This window comes from Typopeltis vanoorti, chromosome 14 (assembly GCF_054136105.1).
Source record: "Typopeltis vanoorti isolate ZY-2024b chromosome 14, IOZ_Tvanoo_1.0, whole genome shotgun sequence".
Classification (NCBI taxonomy): domain Eukaryota; kingdom Metazoa; phylum Arthropoda; class Arachnida; order Uropygi; family Thelyphonidae; genus Typopeltis; species Typopeltis vanoorti.
In genome coordinates, this window is record NC_143562.1 from 63,106,852 (window position 1) to 63,125,415 (window position 18,564).

At 35.7% G+C, this 18,564-nt stretch overlaps 1 protein-coding gene across 1 annotated transcript in view; it reads left to right on the top strand.

Moving 5' to 3' along the window:
- The window catches only part of LOC150099542 (uncharacterized), a 219,378-nt gene that overhangs the window by 22,051 nt on the left and 178,763 nt on the right, over positions 1-18,564 (top strand). Inside the window, exon 3 of the mRNA XM_090403454.1 lies at positions 7,268-7,330. Coding sequence (XP_090259580.1) covers positions 7,268-7,330 — 63 coding nt within the window. The remainder of the gene's footprint in view (positions 1-7,267; positions 7,331-18,564) is intronic.

Consider the following 18,564-nt stretch of genomic DNA (forward strand, 5'->3'; position numbering starts at 1 on the left):
TGCGAAAGTTTATGAGAACTTTGAGAATGTCAGGTGTCTTTTGCAGGAAGCGAAAAAAGAAAGAAACGGTTCCTAACAAGGAGAAGGAGGTGTTCTTAATTAAAACAGTACTGGCGCGTGCCCACACAGCGGGAACATCTCGTAACTTGTGTACCGATCCAGACGCTCGCTCTTTCGTCACTGTTGGAAGATATAAAACGCCGTTGTTGATTCACGTCTCTAATGAAAGCCACCGAGAACAGCAGCTGAGCACACACGAAGAGCGCGAGCTTCTATATCCGAACGCCTGGTCAAAAGCGATAATTACACGAGAGCGGTAAACTGCGGCCGTTGCTGTCGTTGCACATCACACGGGGCCCGTGCGCTTTGTCTACGCTCTCTGCTGCACCTGTTCCCTCTATAATAGATGCCGCTCGGCAAAGTGCTAATTTGCGAGACTCCGCTGCTTCAGTGACGGCTAGGCGCACGTTACGCGGCGCGTGGCGCAAGCGCCCACTCAAAGATGAACACACGCCAAGGCACAGAGCAGTTCTCCAGCTGTTGGAAATCAGTCGATAGCGTCCCCGGCTACAAGCCATCTGGTTTCTGCAAGAGGGGGTTTTATACATTATGCTGATTGTCCCCAATAGCAGGTGGTGCATGCATTTGTGTGGGCGACATCCCCCCCCCCCCAGCGTTTCCCTTAAAATATAGCATAAAGATCCTACAACTACGGTTCGAGTCCGCTCTTGGTTCGATAACTAACAACACTCAGGTCAACTTACTTGTATTCTTGCAGCTCCAAACGCACGCATTATTTCACTTAGCGCTTCTACACAAAAAAACTGTTTATCATATATTCATGAACAGTAGGTGGTGCCTGCCAGTATGCTTATGCCTCGCTTTACATTCGTCTGCAATGGAAATAAGCAGAAATCAAGTATTTTTCAGCAGAAATTTCCAAGTCTACAAATGATATCGCCAATATCATAACATTTGGCAACGCATCACTCGTATGAAATTCAACGGAATTCAGAAGAGCAGTTGTTTGAAATGCAAATCCGTTATGAACAACACGAAATCTAAGAGATAAGAAATCAGTTTTAAAGGACTACTGGTCTGATTGATAATTACCAAATCTAAGCGAAACAGAGACTTTACAAAATCAAAGAGAGAGAACTTTTTGATGTATACTAAGACTTTTTTTAAAAAATAAATCAAGTTTTATAAACTAAAATTAACAAATTTAATTTATCCTTCAAAATAATTTTTCTAATTAACTCTAACCATATTCGAGATATAAAATAATTTACTTATTTAGTCTTGGAGAATTAACGGACTAGATTTTTTCCATCTCCCAAAGTCCAACTTATGCAACACATACAGTAGTAACATTTATGATTAGCAGCAAATCCGTACACACACACACACACACACACACACACACACACACACACACACACACACAGTATTTACACTAGAAATGTGTATGAATGGACTTGCGGCTTTCATGTTGCATATGTTCTGTATACTCAGCCCACAGCAATCATAAAATAACAAAAAAATACAAACATTATTAACTTAGAAAGGAAATATATTAAACATTAGTCTTTAAAACTTACATTGGCCTGTGAGCGCGCGCGCGCTGGACCGATGAAACATTACGGTTCGAATCCCACTATGAATGTTTGTGATTGTCTTCCACACATGAATATATATTCATGTGTGAAAGACAAAGAGATGCGGGGAGAGAACATGGGGGGGGGGGCATTCATGGAAGTTAAGGTTGTTATCGGTCAAAAAAGGGTTAAGAGCTAGGTTTTTTCTCCCAGAGAGCAGTGAGTGAGTGAGTGGAATACTTGGCCCTTACGGATAGTGAGTGCATCTAGTGTAAATGCATTTAAGGGAACGTATGATAGCTGGGTTGGGTAATTTTACAGCCTCCCTCGATGAGTCTTTGACTCCCTCGAGGTCTCAGATAATAATAATAATAATAATAATAATATACACTCTCCCAAGATATTCAATTTTTGAAATATGTTCCAAGTTTATTCCTTTTTAATATATCTTAATTTCATTTTTATTTGATAAACAAGACTGCGATACTTTCTGTATTTTTATATTCTGTCTGCTTATATATATAATATGCTAATATAATGCAGTTTTTTTAAACACTGAATGTGTACTTTTTCACTGTATGCAATACTCTGTAGCTTAGGAGTGACTTTTGGTCATATAAAGATATCTAGATATTCAATGTCCATTGATCTATTCATTTTTCATATATTCCGCTCTTCGTGTCAGTACCGACAAAAGAAAATCCGAGGAATATTCTGGATTGTTCCTCGGATGTTTTTTTTTTCCCCAAAAAATTTGTGACTGGCACAGATATCTTGATATTTTACGATGTGTAGGTGCCTACAAAACACACATTATATAAAAACATGCGCTTTAATCATCAAATATATAATATTCGTCAATGACTACCTGTTTCCTTCTATATTATTAATCAATTCACGAAGGAAGTTATTTATAATTAATTATAATAAATGCATCTTAAAGTACAGCATACGCGCGCGCGCAATAACCTGTAGTCATGAAACTGACCTTTCAGTTTACGCTCTCTTACCAATGTTTTTTTTATTTTTATTTTTTTAATTAAGGTTGAGTTATAATTCAATTGTTCAACCCTATCAAGTCTTCTCAGTACGCCTACGTGCAAAAATGCTTGCGACGTAGTTAAAGGTGGGAGGAGGATATGTTGATTATAGAAAGAAAAAGGAATACGTATTAACGTTAATATTGTAAACAGCTTGAAACAAAATATGTTTTTGAAACATATTTTGTTCGCAAGCAAAATATGTTTGCTTGCAAACAATTTGAAGAGAGTTTCAAACATATTTTGAAACTCTCTTCCAATTTATAGCATATTTCTTGAAGAAAAAAATAGGTTATTGCATTTATCGTACGTATCTCTGATAAAAACTTAACTATACAGAGAACACAAAGTCATCAATTCCTAAATCGTCCTATTGAAGTGTCAAAATGGAAATAGCAGACTGTGGTTTCTGATTCCAGATGCTATTAAAATCTGACCAATCTTAGCGATCTAGTATATGCTTACTAGCATACAGCACAGACAGACTAAATTATTTATTTTATCTAGCCTGGCAATATTAAAAGGTTTGATTCACAACATGATGTGCTTGTAAATGTTCATGTAGAGATATGTAAAAAAGTAATGGTTCAAATAAGCAGCCAACTTAGAAACGTGGTCTTGAAGGAAATCTTGAAGTTTTATCGACAAAACACATGTCCACAACAAAGATTATCGACATTTCGCTAAAGCAGAACGGAGAAAGTGAAATTAATCCGTCAGAATGTTGCAAAACATTGTGTACCGCTACGTATGAGGATCCGATTGTCGTGCATCGCTCTTCACTCGTATTATCCATTCCTTATGCGTTGCATTCAGTCTGAAATTCTCGGTTGGTAACTTCAAATGCCACCATAAACCTCCCAGCACTATCAGCATAATAACGTAATCCGAGCAATCTTTGATCGAAGATCACGATGTTCAACACTTGATTACATGCCTTTCAAAGTTATGCTTGGAAATGGAGTGAAGTGTGAATTGTATGATGAGAGCAGGCATGGACAACCTTTCCTAGTTCGGGAGCTAAATTATCATTCTATCTCCGAGTCAAGGGCCGCACCAAATTATTAAATAAAATAAATTAATATTAAATGAATTAAAACAAATTGCTACTTCATATTTCATTTATTTATAATATAATGCTTTGGTATAAAGCTCTATAAATTTTATAATATAATGAACGATAACAATTTAATGGGAAGATTGGCCTTGTACTTCAACTACGAGACTATCAATATTGACGTTAATATTACGTAAGGATAATCGCATAGAATTTTCGAGGTTTTCATCCGTTATTCTTGCCCGAATTTTTGATTTATTGTATTTCATCCTCGAAAAAAACACACAGATTTTGTTGGTGGATAATGCAGTGAAAATTTGTTAAATTTTTCGGATGGATCTGTAGTTCTATTGCTCTTTCATGTACTATTCCAATAAATCCCTTCTGTGCACCAACCATTGCAGGGACTCCATCAGTGCATATGCCAGATAGTGAACTCCATTTAAGCCCAAATCTCTCGAAGACTGTGTTGACTGTTTCAAATATATCTTCACTGGTAGTTTCCTTTTAACGGCTGAAGCGCCAATAATTCTTTTGTGATGTTGAAATCCGCATCAATTCCTCGAATAAATATTACTAGTTGTGCTGTATCGGAGGCATTGGTGCTGTCATCCAAAGCAATTGAAAATGCTTCCAATCTAGCAATCTTCTCTTTTAAACTTTTTTTGATATCATCAGCCATAATTTCTATCCGTCGGACAACAGTACGTCTTGACAAACGAATATTCTCGAAGTCTTTTTTCTTTTCAGGACATATTATACTTGCAACATCCAGCAGACATTCTTTGATAAATTCTCCTTCACCAAATGACTTAGAATGCTTAGCGATTTTTTCGCCTTACCACAAAGCTGGCTTTGACAATGCTGTGGTGCTACGTTCTTGGCTTGTTGAACATTTGCTACTAGATATCCAAGTTCTTCTTCAACTTCTGTATTTCATCTTTTCGTAGTTGTCCATCAATTTTTGGGTGATCCGCATGTCTCGAAGTAAAGTGTCTCTTCAAGTTGTATTCTTTGTTGACGGATACGGATTCGTTGCACGGCAAACATACAGGCAAACCTTTATTCAGAATAAAATAATAATCCTCCGTCCAGTGTCTTGAAATTGACGATTCTCTGCATCTACTTTTCTTTTTTTGCAATAACCCCTGACATTGTCCCAAATTTATAAACGATATTCAGAACTGTCAAACAAACCTGTCTTCTACACCGCAGGCACTGAACAGAACACGACATCAACGTAGGCACCGAACAGAACATAACATCAATGCAGGCACTGAAGAAAGCACAACACCAACGCAAGTACCGAGATGACACGTTGTAACACGTTCGCACACGCCGCTAGTCAAAGTGATAAAGAGACCTTGGTTGGAGAAAACATGGTATATTTTGCGCAAGTCATATGACATCAGCTTAATGTGAGTTAGTAGAACACACCATGAATCAGACAAACTTCACTGAAATAGATTATGGCCGGATCAAAAGAAGTAGAGGACCGGGGGTTGCCCATATGTGGATTAGAGGAAGCAAACCATGTTCTCACTTCACTTCTCAAACGAAGCAAGCAGTGATAGAATTAGGAACATCTGATGCTCCTTTTCAATCATGTAAATAAAAAAAAAGAGTCGAAAGTTGCACGCTCTGTTAGGAAACGAATGCCAGTTCCTTTTTGGAGTGGTGAATTTATGAAGTGGTGAGAACAACGAGCTCTGAAGTTATTTGTTGCTGTTTAGGATTACGCCGAAACAACTATGCTATCCTGCAAGATACTGCGTTGCAAACCTTTTTTTTTTTTTTTAGTGAGTGGGGGGAGGAAAAAAAATCAGTTTCTTAGGGGGGGGGGGGGAACTCTTCGCTCTCTCATATGATTAGTAAACACACTGTTACTGAAACACTTTTATAAAGGGTCCTCGCTTTCTAAGGAAAAGGGAAAAAAATTTTCCTTTTTCTTAGTTTTCATTTTTTTACATATAATATTATAATATCAACATCTTTTGATCCGTTTAATTTTCTTTAGTCCTTAGTTAAGTATATTTTTGTTTCCTTTTTCTAGACTTATTAATACGTTGCTTATCTTATTTATATCAGTCAATGTACGTACATTAACTGACAAAAAAAAAAAAAATGAAATGAGGGACATATATTTTGGGATATTTCTGATAATTTCGTAAACGATGATATGTTAAATCTGTCTAAAATTAGCATTATACATCAGTGAGATTTAAATTTACATGGAATTATTTAATTGTATGATATTATTAATATAGTACATCATTTGAACATTCAAAGGGGCCTTTTGACAGAGAGCTGGTGGGTAGAATAGCAGTTGTAGAAACAGATCCGATTTCGTGAAAAATATCTTTAAAAATATACATACAGAAGGAAGAAAGCGTAAAAGCTAGAATAAAAACTTTTCACGCAAACCAATTTCGTTCTTTCCGTTTGAAAATATGTGCTATCGACAAACAGCTTAAAGATTTATCATTAAAAATGGGGCTGCTCGAATACCACGTTTTTCTTTCCTTTCTTCCTTCCTACCTTCCTTTTCCACCCCACCCCCTTTTGGTCCAAAATTATTTTAATCCAATCAAAGTTATTCATGTCTAAAATGTTTTTGTTCATGGATTATAACTGAATCTGGTTTTATTGCTTTCAATGCATGCATTCTATTAGCCAGCCTGCTTTACAAATTAACGTTCGGTTTGAAATAGCCGTTACAGATGGGACATCGTTTAAGTTTTGGCACATCTGGCTTTCCTCCCATCTCGTATCCTGGAGAGTTTACCTTCAGTAAGCTCGAAATAAAATAGGAGCTAAGAAACGGTGTGGCGTATGAAAAATTACGGCATAATAGAAATAATGAACGTTCTGTTGTGAGTTTGTACCTCGGTGAGCCGCTTTTCAATCACCTTTTCATTTCTCGCTGCATCGTTAACTTCGTACGGAGAACGGGGGATAATTAAATTAAAAAAATAGCGATGCGTTCGTCTAACGTCATCACTTTACCCTTTTCGTGTATGCGGCAATACAGTCGCGTTCTCTCACTCCTTCATTCAGTTCTCTTAGTCCTCCCCCCCCTTCACCTTCCCTCCCTTATTCTTTCTATCACTTCACCAGCGTTCCTTGTTGTTTTCGTTTCCTTGTTTTTATTCCATCTTGTCTGTCTGTCTGTTTGCTTTGTTTCTTCTTTACTTAGTTGTCTTTTCTGTCTGCAACGTATTTTTTTTTAAATCCGTTTTTTAACGAGTCTGATTTTCATGCACTTTTTATTCTTCTCTTTTCTTTCTCTATTCATGTACTGTTGATCTCCATAATTTTTTTGGTATTTGGCTTTTAAGAAAAACTGAACGAAAAATAATAATAAGTTACATTAAGAGCAGAACAACGTGCAATTCAACACATTGGAATTGGTTTTCCGGCATCATTCTTAACAATGCTTTCTTACTGTTAATTGTGATAATATAAAGGGACTGTACATAATAAATATATTTCAAAATAGTATACTATACTTGTATATGTTTTTGTATTGTATAATAAATCAATCACGGAATTTTTTTATTTATCCACTACAGCAACTGTCATGATCATTGCTTAACTGGTGATTGTACTTCTTTTCGAACACAGACGTCGTGCGGGTAAGCTAACCATTTTTGAGTATTTATACTATATTCTTTTATTATCTTCCGGAAGATTTAACTGATTAAACATTGACAATTTTATCAGAATTTATTTCGAGAAACACTTTTAAAATATATTTAAGCCAGATGAAAACATATTATGCTAAGTATTCTTAAATGTATATTATCAAAATTTTCAATATTCGCGATTTAAATTATTTAAATCAAAAATTACGATTCTCAGATCAACTATGAAAATAGTTCGTTTTTGACAAATTCAGTACTGTTGGTTGACCTCGCATATTATTTCTCTTGGATTATACAATTAGAAAAAATGGAAATTCATGAATAATGCACGAATGCTTTCTGAATAGTGAAACAGCTTTTATTTTTCGTCCTGCATTTTAAACCTCCAGAGTAAATTATAGAATACATTTGTCTTTTAATTTTATAATAAAACTGTTGCGGCATCTGTAAATCTTCACATCCGACAAAGTAATGCAGTTGTACTTCAGAATTAAAGTAGAATACTTCACACAAATTTAAAACAAACAGCACGTGCTCCTCCGTGCCCTGTGTGTTTTACTAAATAAACGTTAAAAACTATGGTTTTCACGTTTCTTCTACAAGACCCCAACCAACCTTTGTTGCTAATAACAACCAGACGTTCTTCGCGCGCATTTTGGTGCGTTCGCCATATTGTGGCGATCAGAGCGACAGCTGGACAAAGTATTGTTGTGGGATATTACTGAGCTGTGCGCGCGATTCTAAAGAGACCAGTTGGGGAGAGGAGGAGGAGGAGGAGGAGGGAGACGCAGAGAAAGAGCGAGAGCTTCCACGTGTGTGTGTGTGTGTGGTGAATGCGGAAGTGAAACCTTCTATATCGGAGACGGCGGCGATCGATGGGGTTGTGCTCTACTGAATAATCACCCCTCTTCCCCTTTTCCCAACCGTTGATCTTCCTGCGAGTTATCCCGTGTCATCATGCTTGAAAAGAAGGGGAGGAGATCGTAATACGCAGTTCGAAATGTTAAGTCTGTCTGTACTCGTCTAGATCATCCAAGTGGGTTTAAGGTTGTTTTGATGAGTTGAGAAGGTCGGATTTAGTCTTTACACTAAATCTACGGGTGTGACAGGCATTGCAAATAGCACCTGCAAGATGCAGCCGACAAGTGATATTGGAGGCTGATTAGAAATATAGGTTGAGGTCAAATATCCAAATTTGCAGGTCCTTTGATTCGTAAAGAGCAGAGTTCAGATAAAGAGGCGAGAAAAAGAACAAAATTTGGAAAGTACAATAAAAGTTTTTGATAGATATTGTTTTGCTGATTTTTCCTTTTTTTTCAGATATTCCATAGAGTCTGCTAATATCTAAAAAAAAACTTTATACGTTAAGAAATATGGCCAGTAGAACTTCGATAATCTCTAAAGACACGTAATTATTAATCACTGCAAGAGATATCTGAATTATGTATTGTTAATTGATTGATTCTTTTTTTTTTTTTTTTACTTTGAGGAGTAAATGCTGATTGAAAGATATATTTTAAGAAATATCGTTTCCAGAGACACTTTTCTGACAGTATATTTTCTTCTACCTCCTGCTGAACTTGTGCATCTTAATGTCCTATTTTAACAGAAATGTTACAAACACATTTAATTAAAACTTTAATATATTTTAATATTCATGAACATTCATTTATTTAATCTGTTTAATATTCATTAATAAAGTTTTACAAGATTATTAAGAACACACTTCGATTTAGAGCGTATAATTTCCTAAATTGTACATAGGAAGCAGAATACATACCTTCTTGTTCTTGAATCAGAATGATAACAACGCATTCTGAGCTACAATCGAATTCGCTCCCAAACGAACAAATAGTCTTGAAAATTGCACATTATAGTCATTATACTCCTCCCCCACCTCTGAACCTTAAAATATTTAGCAGTAATTATGTTAGTAAAAAGAATTTTACTGAAAATAACTTTGAAATTTCTCTTGGACGAACAGGTTAGACCATTAAACATGCGAGCCATAGCGCTTGTTATGTATTTGAAAATTACGTATATTGATGCATTTTTAACAATGTGTAAGCTCCTGATTAGCGTTCTATCTGGCTGTTCTATTTTAAATCCATTCTAGCTATATTATGTGAGTACTTATATACTCTGGCTGGACGGATTTTTATGAAATTTAGGATTTGAAATATCCCCTAACGCAGTTGGTAGCACGACATCCTTTATTTGGAGAGACATTGGTTCGAATCCTGTCCAGGACCTGAGAACATTTCTAGGGACTTTTCAGCTGAAGGTGAATTAGCTTGTCTGACGCGAAGGTGGAAGAGCTTTTCCCTTCCAAAAGTTCGGGTTTTTCCTCCTGAGAAATGCGTAAAAGAAGATGGAATGGTATGAGAAATCTTTATAAATTTGTCATCATTTTAATTTTTGGTGTAAAGTGAACTTTTTTTTTCACTCTAAATTATACAAGAACGATACAAAATTAAATGCTGTAGTATTGAACCGACTTTTGAAACGTTTATTGTTTGTCTAAAAAATTAATGCTTGAAATTGTTCACATAACGAACGTTTCACTCTGTAAAAGTTACGATATAATAAGTGGTGTTGTGACTATCTCCAGACAGTAAGGCATCCGTATTCGAAGACTAGAAAGAGAATCATAGGTACCTAGCATGTCTTTCTTTTGATCCTTATGGATCTTGTGATACTTTAATTTTATAGATTCATTTTCACTCCTGTTAAAGTATGACTATTTATTTTGTAAGTTTATAAAATGTATAAAATAAATTGATGCAAGTTTACAAAATAATATTTTGTAAACTTGCAAGATTACCTAGATTGGCAATTTTGCAAGTACACCAGTCAGGAAATAAAGGGGGGGGGGGAATTGAATTTTATGGAATAATAGCTTACAGAGAAGCCGGACCTTAGCCGCGAATTGTCTCAATATGGCGCTACTTAAAAGGCTATTCCAAAGATTACTGTATTTTTCACTTTTTTCTTGAAATACATTTGAAAGAAGTTAATTCATAATAATAACGCATTCTGAGCTACAATCGAATTCGCTTTTTATTATAAACGACTTCGATGTCCAATCAGTAATCAACTTATCAGCTACCTATATTAGGACACGAATACAGCGGATATTTTGAGTTTTGTTCTAACTTCATAGGACGTTCAAGAGCTTACAACATTGGGATTAGGTAGTGAAATTCAAAAATAGCATTAACAAAAGGCAGAATTTGTCTTCGACAAAATAATTTTTAAAAATTTTTAGATTAATTTTTTTTTTTTTTTTTGTGGTGGCAGCGGCACGAACTGTTGTTAGATAATGATTAATATGATATACTTCGATTTTCTCACTAATAATATTTATTTACATTTTTAATTTGTATTGAAATTTAAGAACTCTGTAGATAGGTTTCGGTTTTGTTATTTAACAGAAAATTCAGAGTATATTTCTTGGGAAAGGGGGGACAACTGCCCAACATTGAATCATCTGCTACTTTTAGGAGAAACTCATTAAAAATGTATGCAAGATTCATATACCATGATAATAATACCATTTCCAGAAATATTTAAATAACAACATTAATTTCCGTTATTTTTTTTTTCAACTACATTTGGTTAAGAAATACAACTGATTGTTTTATTCATCTTAGCTAAATATATCATAATGAAACAATAAATAATAAGGTAATAGAAAAATGAGTCATTTTTTACATTTTTTTACTATAAAAGAATTCGCGGTAATCCTAGTTTGAAAGGTCAGATTACAAGACTGTTCTACTGTTAGGCAAATTTAAATGTATTGCGCCATTCATATGTTATAGTGGAAATTGCGAAACTTGGATGGGCGCAAAGTTTTCACTCAAACTTGCAAGTTTCACTGTTGTTTAGAAACAACTCAGGCTATAAGGCTAATGTATTAAGTCTGTTAATTGCATGTGTTCTGGCCCATTGGTATGTTTTGCCGGATGAAAGCTTCAGGGATACATATATAAAAGTTCCACCTGTGTGTGAGACAGCTAACTCACCTACAAATTGAAAAGTCCTTTTAGATGTTCTTTGTACCCAAGACAGAATTCGAACCTAGGTCTTTCCATTGACAGACATCATAATTTATGTAGTAAGTAGGTATTTCTTTTAATCACGGAAACGAAAGTATTGATTCAGTATGATCAAAAAAAAAACTAATGCTACCTCTTCCTGACAGGCGAAATTGAATTTATCTGAATTAATAAAATATAACGGTTATATAATATAATACTAATGTATAGATCAATATTGTTTTCTTGTTTTAAACCACAAGGTATTTCACCTACCATTTAGATTAAATGAAATTAAAATTTTGGAGATGTTGAGAAATATGGTAGTGTGAATCGGGTGGCTAAGATGAATGCGTTCTCTGTTGTATAATTTTTACCATATTCAAGCAATACGTGCTAAGATGAAGTCAAAAGTCAACAGGACGATGACCATTAATAGATGCTACAACTTTATGCGTAGATATCTTCTGTATTATATTACCCAACGTCATCCCAGTGAATGACACTCCTTCAGATGATCTAAGAAAATATGCTTTTCATTCGAATTCCACCAAATTTTGAATTTTTGTCCATTAATTGCATTATCTGATTGGCTTTTAAGTCCACAGATTTTTATTTCAGGAAGTAATATGCTGTGTTAATAATGTGAATAAAGTAACTGCGGAAATTTAGACATGTCTGTAGAGTTTTAAGATACAAAATTCAGAATATAAATATGTATATAATACACTTCTTGCCAAAATATTACGTTTTACTTATTACAAATTTTTTTTTTTTATAAATATAATAAAATAAAACTACTCCGTTGGTAAAACCTTGCCAATCGTCGGTAGTTTGGACATCACTTGCTGGCTTTGAAACTGTTGTGCGTCTTAAAATCTCTAATGTTTAGTTATATTTGAAGACGAATCCATTGTTTAATACCAGGCTAACGGGCACCCATCTTTCCTCCTCGTTATTTACATTGCTCAGCACAGTAAGCTACATATTTGTTATTTCAATTTCTACACTAAACTTTTCTCTGCTAATAAACATAATCTTTTGCCATGCTTTTCTACTTTATTTATTTTTTCTTCTTCTTCTAGAAGATGCCTTCTTAAAGCATAATCTTAAAATTTAAGAATAGTCAAAAAAAAAAAAAAAAAGGTAGAAAGAAGAGCTTGAATTTTATGCTTAATGACCTTTCTTGCGGAATTCAAGATGCTGCAAAAGGTACACATCTAATGGAGTGTAGCGAAAAATCTGATATGTTCGGATTCCATTAGGAAATTAAGGCTTGATATCAGAGATATGCATACGCGGATAATGGCTAGAAAGGGCGTGTGTGTGTGTGTGTGTGTGTGTGTGTGTGTGTGTGTGTGTGTGTGTGTGTGTGTGTGTGTGTGTGTGTGTGTGTGTGTGTGTGTGTGTGTGTGTGTGTGTGTGTGTGTGTGTGTGTGTGTGTGTGGAGGAGTAGCTGCGTCAAGAAAGAATTGCGTGGGTGAGGTAAATAAAGGGGGGAGATGTAGCCACAGATAGTTTTTCCAAACAAGGAAAACGACTCTGTGCTACACGGATCGCATTACCAGACAGTGTTGTTTGGTGAGGGGGGTGACCCTAATAGAATATGAGATTGTGCTTTTTTATTCATAAAACTTATAGTGAGTATTGAAACAGAAACTAAGAAACTACAACTAATTATTGCCATGTAATTTAATATGAGTGTGATTATTCTATTTCATAAAGGATAGACGCATTTCAGTAATATTCTTTCATTGTTTCTTCCAGAAACATGCTTTTTTTTAAAAAAAAAAAGAAAGAAAAAGAAATAATAATAATTACCTTTGGGCATGATTATTGAATATAAAAATAATAGTTTCACTAAATTAATTGTTATAACAGCACACATGTTGAATGTCGTGCGTTATGGAACCAGAGCATAGATGCTGCCATCTAGAGTGTCACAACATAATAAATAAAGTAATAGGAAACATTACGTTTCAATATACTGTATGAAATTAATATAGACATCCTTTGGTTAAGTAGGCATTGCACCTACCCTAGTGGTATTTTTGATTTCAGGAAACCGATAAGTATTATTGACAGTGCCGACCCTTATTTCTAACCTCGGATTATGGATAGGTTTACGTTCTTGTTAACGTCATGTAATCACTGACATCTGAACGCTTGCCACTCCTCGTGGCCTGTTTCTATGGCGACTAACTCTAATCACCCTTTCTGTTGTTAACCTCGATTTTCGTGTCTGCGTTGCGTATCGCTGTAGACCCGCCTCGTTTATTTCGCACCCACCCACACAAAGACTTAGCACGGACAGCAAATACGTAATTACCCCACTGTTTATACCCGTTAGGTTATTGTACGAAAACTGTAGCTATTCAAACTACTGCAGTATCCTTTGTACACAGAGGCGATACTGACATTCACCAGATTGGTGATAAAATGGTGCATTGTTTGCGCAGACGATAATAATCACACGAAAATCTGCTATTGAATAAGTCACTTTGACAATTAGCTGACTGATTGCACCGAAACCCGTGTATGAACTACATATACTCTATTAGCGAACAGTTTCTCACTAGCAAATTTACATACAATGATTACTATACATAGATTTAAGAAATTGCAGTGACTTCGGGAATTGATTTCACAGTGAAGAAAAAAAAAGTTTAAACAATTGGTAAAAGTAAGATGCTTGCAACGAATGAATCGGATTGTTAATAATATGCTAACTAGCTGGCATTTCACTCACTGCTGAAAGTATATTCTGCAAACCCATTTTATTATTGGAATGCGGAGCCTTCCTAATGACAAAAAAAAGTTGGACCTTCTGCTGTTTCAATTAGAGCTGGAGCCTGTTATTAACACCAACGACGAGTTGTTTGTGGCAGCTTGATTACTAGCCATTCCTCAGATGTGTGTCACCTAGTTGTTTACATTTCGACCTTCACTTCTAGCTTATTCCTCCTGAGCACATTCCTCAGCGGTCCCAATTTACAGTCAGAGTTCTGGGCCAAGTTCAACTAAGAACGTTTCTTAGGAAGAATTCATTTCACAGATTCTTCGTTAACAAACGATTGCGTTATCAGTTCAATAGCCGATTAATATAGTAACAAACACAATTACTTTGACGAAATTAGCGACAACATAAATAAATCGACCTTAAGAGTTCTGCTGCCTAAGGTGATATCTGATTCAGTGTTATCCGTTGGATTTTTTCCATTGCAAACGGAAACACTATACGAGTTCTACGATAAATTAGTAAGATATCTAATGATTTTATTATGGAGGCCTTTGCAACAGATCTGTATCAACAGTTGGATGCTTCTACACACTCTTGAATTCTGAAGTAAATTACATTAATAAAAATATTAATCTTAAAAAAGCGAATAAATGTTTGTCACCGCCTGCCCTCAAAATGCAAAATTCTGAATATTTCTCCCTCTCCCTTGTATCATGTTGCGGTGTTTGATATGAAACGAAGTAAATAATAAACAAATGTAGTAAAAAAAAAAAAAAAACGTCAGCCAAACTTTGAGAAAGCAGAAGGTTAACTGCGGTTTTAGAAGTGACTACTTTCTGACATTATTTTTTAAATTATATGAGAGATTTTTTTTGTTGCTGTTAAGGTTCTTCTCGAATTCAGAAGAATTTTCATTCTCAACGGTAAAAACAGCCATAATGTCAGCCAAGTAGCCATTTCTGAATTTACCATATCTCCTGCTTTCTCAGTACCCGGCGTACGTTTTCTTTTTTCTTTTAAGAAGGAATAATGTCGATATCTTTAGAATTATTAATAGGTAGAAAAGGGAGCGGGGGGAAATCTAAGCATCATGAGAAGCACGTTCTAAATTTAGCAATAGAGGTGTTTGGAAAGAAATTTCTCTCTCTCTCTCTCTCTCTCTCTCTCCAACCTTCAACTTTCCTTCATAGGTGGGGATAAAGGGATAAAGCAACATCGTAGCTATTATATTGCGGTAAAGGAAGAAGAACGTTTTTTTTTAAAAAACGATGTTTTTTTTAAGGCGTTTTTGTTGTTCATTAATTGTATTTAACTCTTCAGATTTGGCAGACTATCATTTGAGTAAAATACTGCATGACTTTCCATGGAGTAGTTATGTAGTAGAATACTTCATTACTATAAGAAGCACTGTTGACGTATGAAGCTTGTACTACATAAAGTATGGCAGTAGCAACAGTATAAATTCTCTCTCTCTCTCTCTCTCCATTTAGTATTTTTCAGTGCATTTTAACATCATGCTGCTGACTAATACACTGGCCTTGCCGCATCTTTACGTCCCAAGTATTGAAAACTGAAAGTAAGCGAATGTATGCCGTTATGACAACGATATACACCGTGAATTGAGCACAAGAGAATGTGTGCCAATAAGTAGGGCGTAGGCACCTGTCAGTCGAGGGCAGAAAAAGGTGTGTGACCTGCTTGCGGAACACGGCAGGGGGCAGCGTCGTTCTGTCGACTGAGTATGACTGTTGGCAAAGATTAAAGACTTACAGCGTGTCCACGCACTTGCAGACAGTTCAAGTTGAAGGACAAAGTACAGTGTAAACTCGCACAATTCGAGCGAGACGTACACGTGATTGTGCCTTGCACCTGGATCCAGTCAATCAATATTCAAGCAACGACTTTTCTAGCTTCATACACAACGCCAAAGTTTTATCATCACTCTCAATGGTTTTACTCAGTGAATGAGTCATTCTTATTCCAAGAATGGGTTTTCTTTTCTTCAGAATAATAAGATAACAAGGTCCCAGTGCTCTCTCTCATTAAATAACAGAGAACGTGGATGTTATATCAATGCTACCAGAAGGCGATGCTATCTCCAACTCTAATATGAACTTCAAGTGTATTGCTGAATCTGCAGAGCGAGGATCATCGGTTCCTTCGGAACAAAGAAACAATATTTGGATGCTGTTAACTAATACTAAACTAAAATATGAACACAAACGCTCACTATCAAAAACCACACCTGCGCCATAATGAAAACACAGCACTATATATATATATATCGGAACATAAAAACTCCAAAGGAGAAATATTTTCTTTGAGACTTTTTTTTTTGCGCCCCTTCTTTATAATTCTTCCCTTTTATTCCTTAAGATATACGGGTAAACAATACAGAAAGAACGTGAGTGAATAGATGGTTGGCCACCAGTGTCTTGATCAAGCTTCTCGTCCCCATTCACTTAGCAACTGCAGGCCTACAACTAACAATTCCTGCTGTTAATGGCTGTCTTGCTGCCTTAATGATTGATTACTCCATCATCGATGACTCGGCCGTTCTCCGTAGCGCATGAGGGAAGAGATTTGATCGGAAAGCTTTTAATATGGGGAACTTAACGGCTTTGTTCTTTACTCTTGCCATCGGCTGCCGCTGCTGTTGTGTAACTTTGTTCGACTTTTAGTAAATCTTGCTAGTCCCGGATGCTTGGGAACAAAGTAGCGATCCTGATGAGAGTAAGGAGATAGCTATTACTTAGTTTCGGAGCACGCTCTGTTTAGTATCATCCCCGAAGAATGAAAGTTTGGCGATTCCTAAACGATAATAATGAGTTGATTGGTGGTATTGTTAATAACTAATGTTATCAGTTTATCACTTCAGCGAAAATAAAAGTTTCACTGTGCTTATTGGTTGCCCTGAATGTTTTAAATTTGGGGCGTCTTTACTGCCAAAAATTAAAAATTTCTAGTCATGCCCTTGTAATTAAATCGCAATGCCTTATATTGTGCGCAATTGGATAATGACGTTCACGAATATATCTAAATCATATAAATTCCTTCCAGCTTCCCCATTCACATGCTGTTGTTGCAAGTGTGAGATTATCAATAAGTATTCGAAGTTTCTCCATTTGATTAATTATTCTCACCAGGTTTTTCAATGAGGTAGCAAAATTCAGGTTCGTGTCTCGAGACCAAGAATATAATTCCGTAAATCCATTTATTTAGAGAAACTACTGCAGTAGTCAAGGATAAGCGGTTGTCTGCTGGATTCCATCAGTATTTCTCCTATAATCATTTAGCATTTGGAAATATGTCAGTGCACAAGTGCTGCAGCTCTTGAACTACATTTCATTTCGTTCTGATGAGGAAATGAGGTCACATTTTCGTTGTTCTGATACGGAAATGACCCACTATAAATTAAGTGTATTCAGTGTCATTTGATTGAGGTTCCCTCAGCAAAGCTACTAATAATTGTTATTCTGCTACTAAACTACGGAATGTATTCGGTTCTTCTAATGCATCTTTGGTGATACAGAACGTATTCCAATTAACTTCTATGCCGTTAGAATAAATTACACCAAAAACTTCCACATGTTTAATAAATATATTATTATTTTCAACTCTAAAACTCAGTGAGTTATGGTCCTCTGTATATTCATATCATATTCTTGGTGTGATAGTTAAGATCTTTTATAACACGACGATAACTTTCCGAGTTCGGTTAGTATTTGATGGAATAGAGAATTCTACAGGCTGCTCTGAGATAATGTCATGTGTTATGCTATTATCTCAGGGATGCATAATAGTTTTGAGATTTCGCTGATTTGCAGTTATTAAAAACTGAAAGAAATTCGTAAAAAAGATTCTGAAAAAAATATGGCAACCCTTTTCATAACATATAATCAATTTATTATACGAATGTTTGTAATATCTCTTCAGATATGTTTAGCATGGATTCGGAATTTTATAGGAGGAGAAATCCGACTGTGATTTAATCCAGTTTCTTAACGATATACATTTGGAAATTCAAACCATAAATATAATTTACATGTTGATACACCACTTGGCTTAATGGAGCTGCAGTGCTTTTTTTTTTTTTTTTTATGCTGTTCAACTAGACGGCGCCGAAAGCCACCGATAGAGCTGAGCAGTGACAGTCCGCTCAGCCGTCAAATGTCCACGCTCACATCCCAAGACCATTCTAGTCGCCAGACAAACACAGCAGGCGTAAAAGCAGCTTGGATCGAAGAAGCAGACAGAGTGGTTGGTTGCTCTGAAAATAGAAGCAAAAGTTGTTTCCACGTATAGCAGGTGCAAGAAATTTGAACTTATAGGTTTCGAGAGTAAGCTCGTGGTGAGGCGAACATCCATGAAATGGGTGATAGCAATCATCTTTCAAATTAGTTTAGTTCTCATTTTCAAGTGTGTAATTAATGAATAGAAGAACC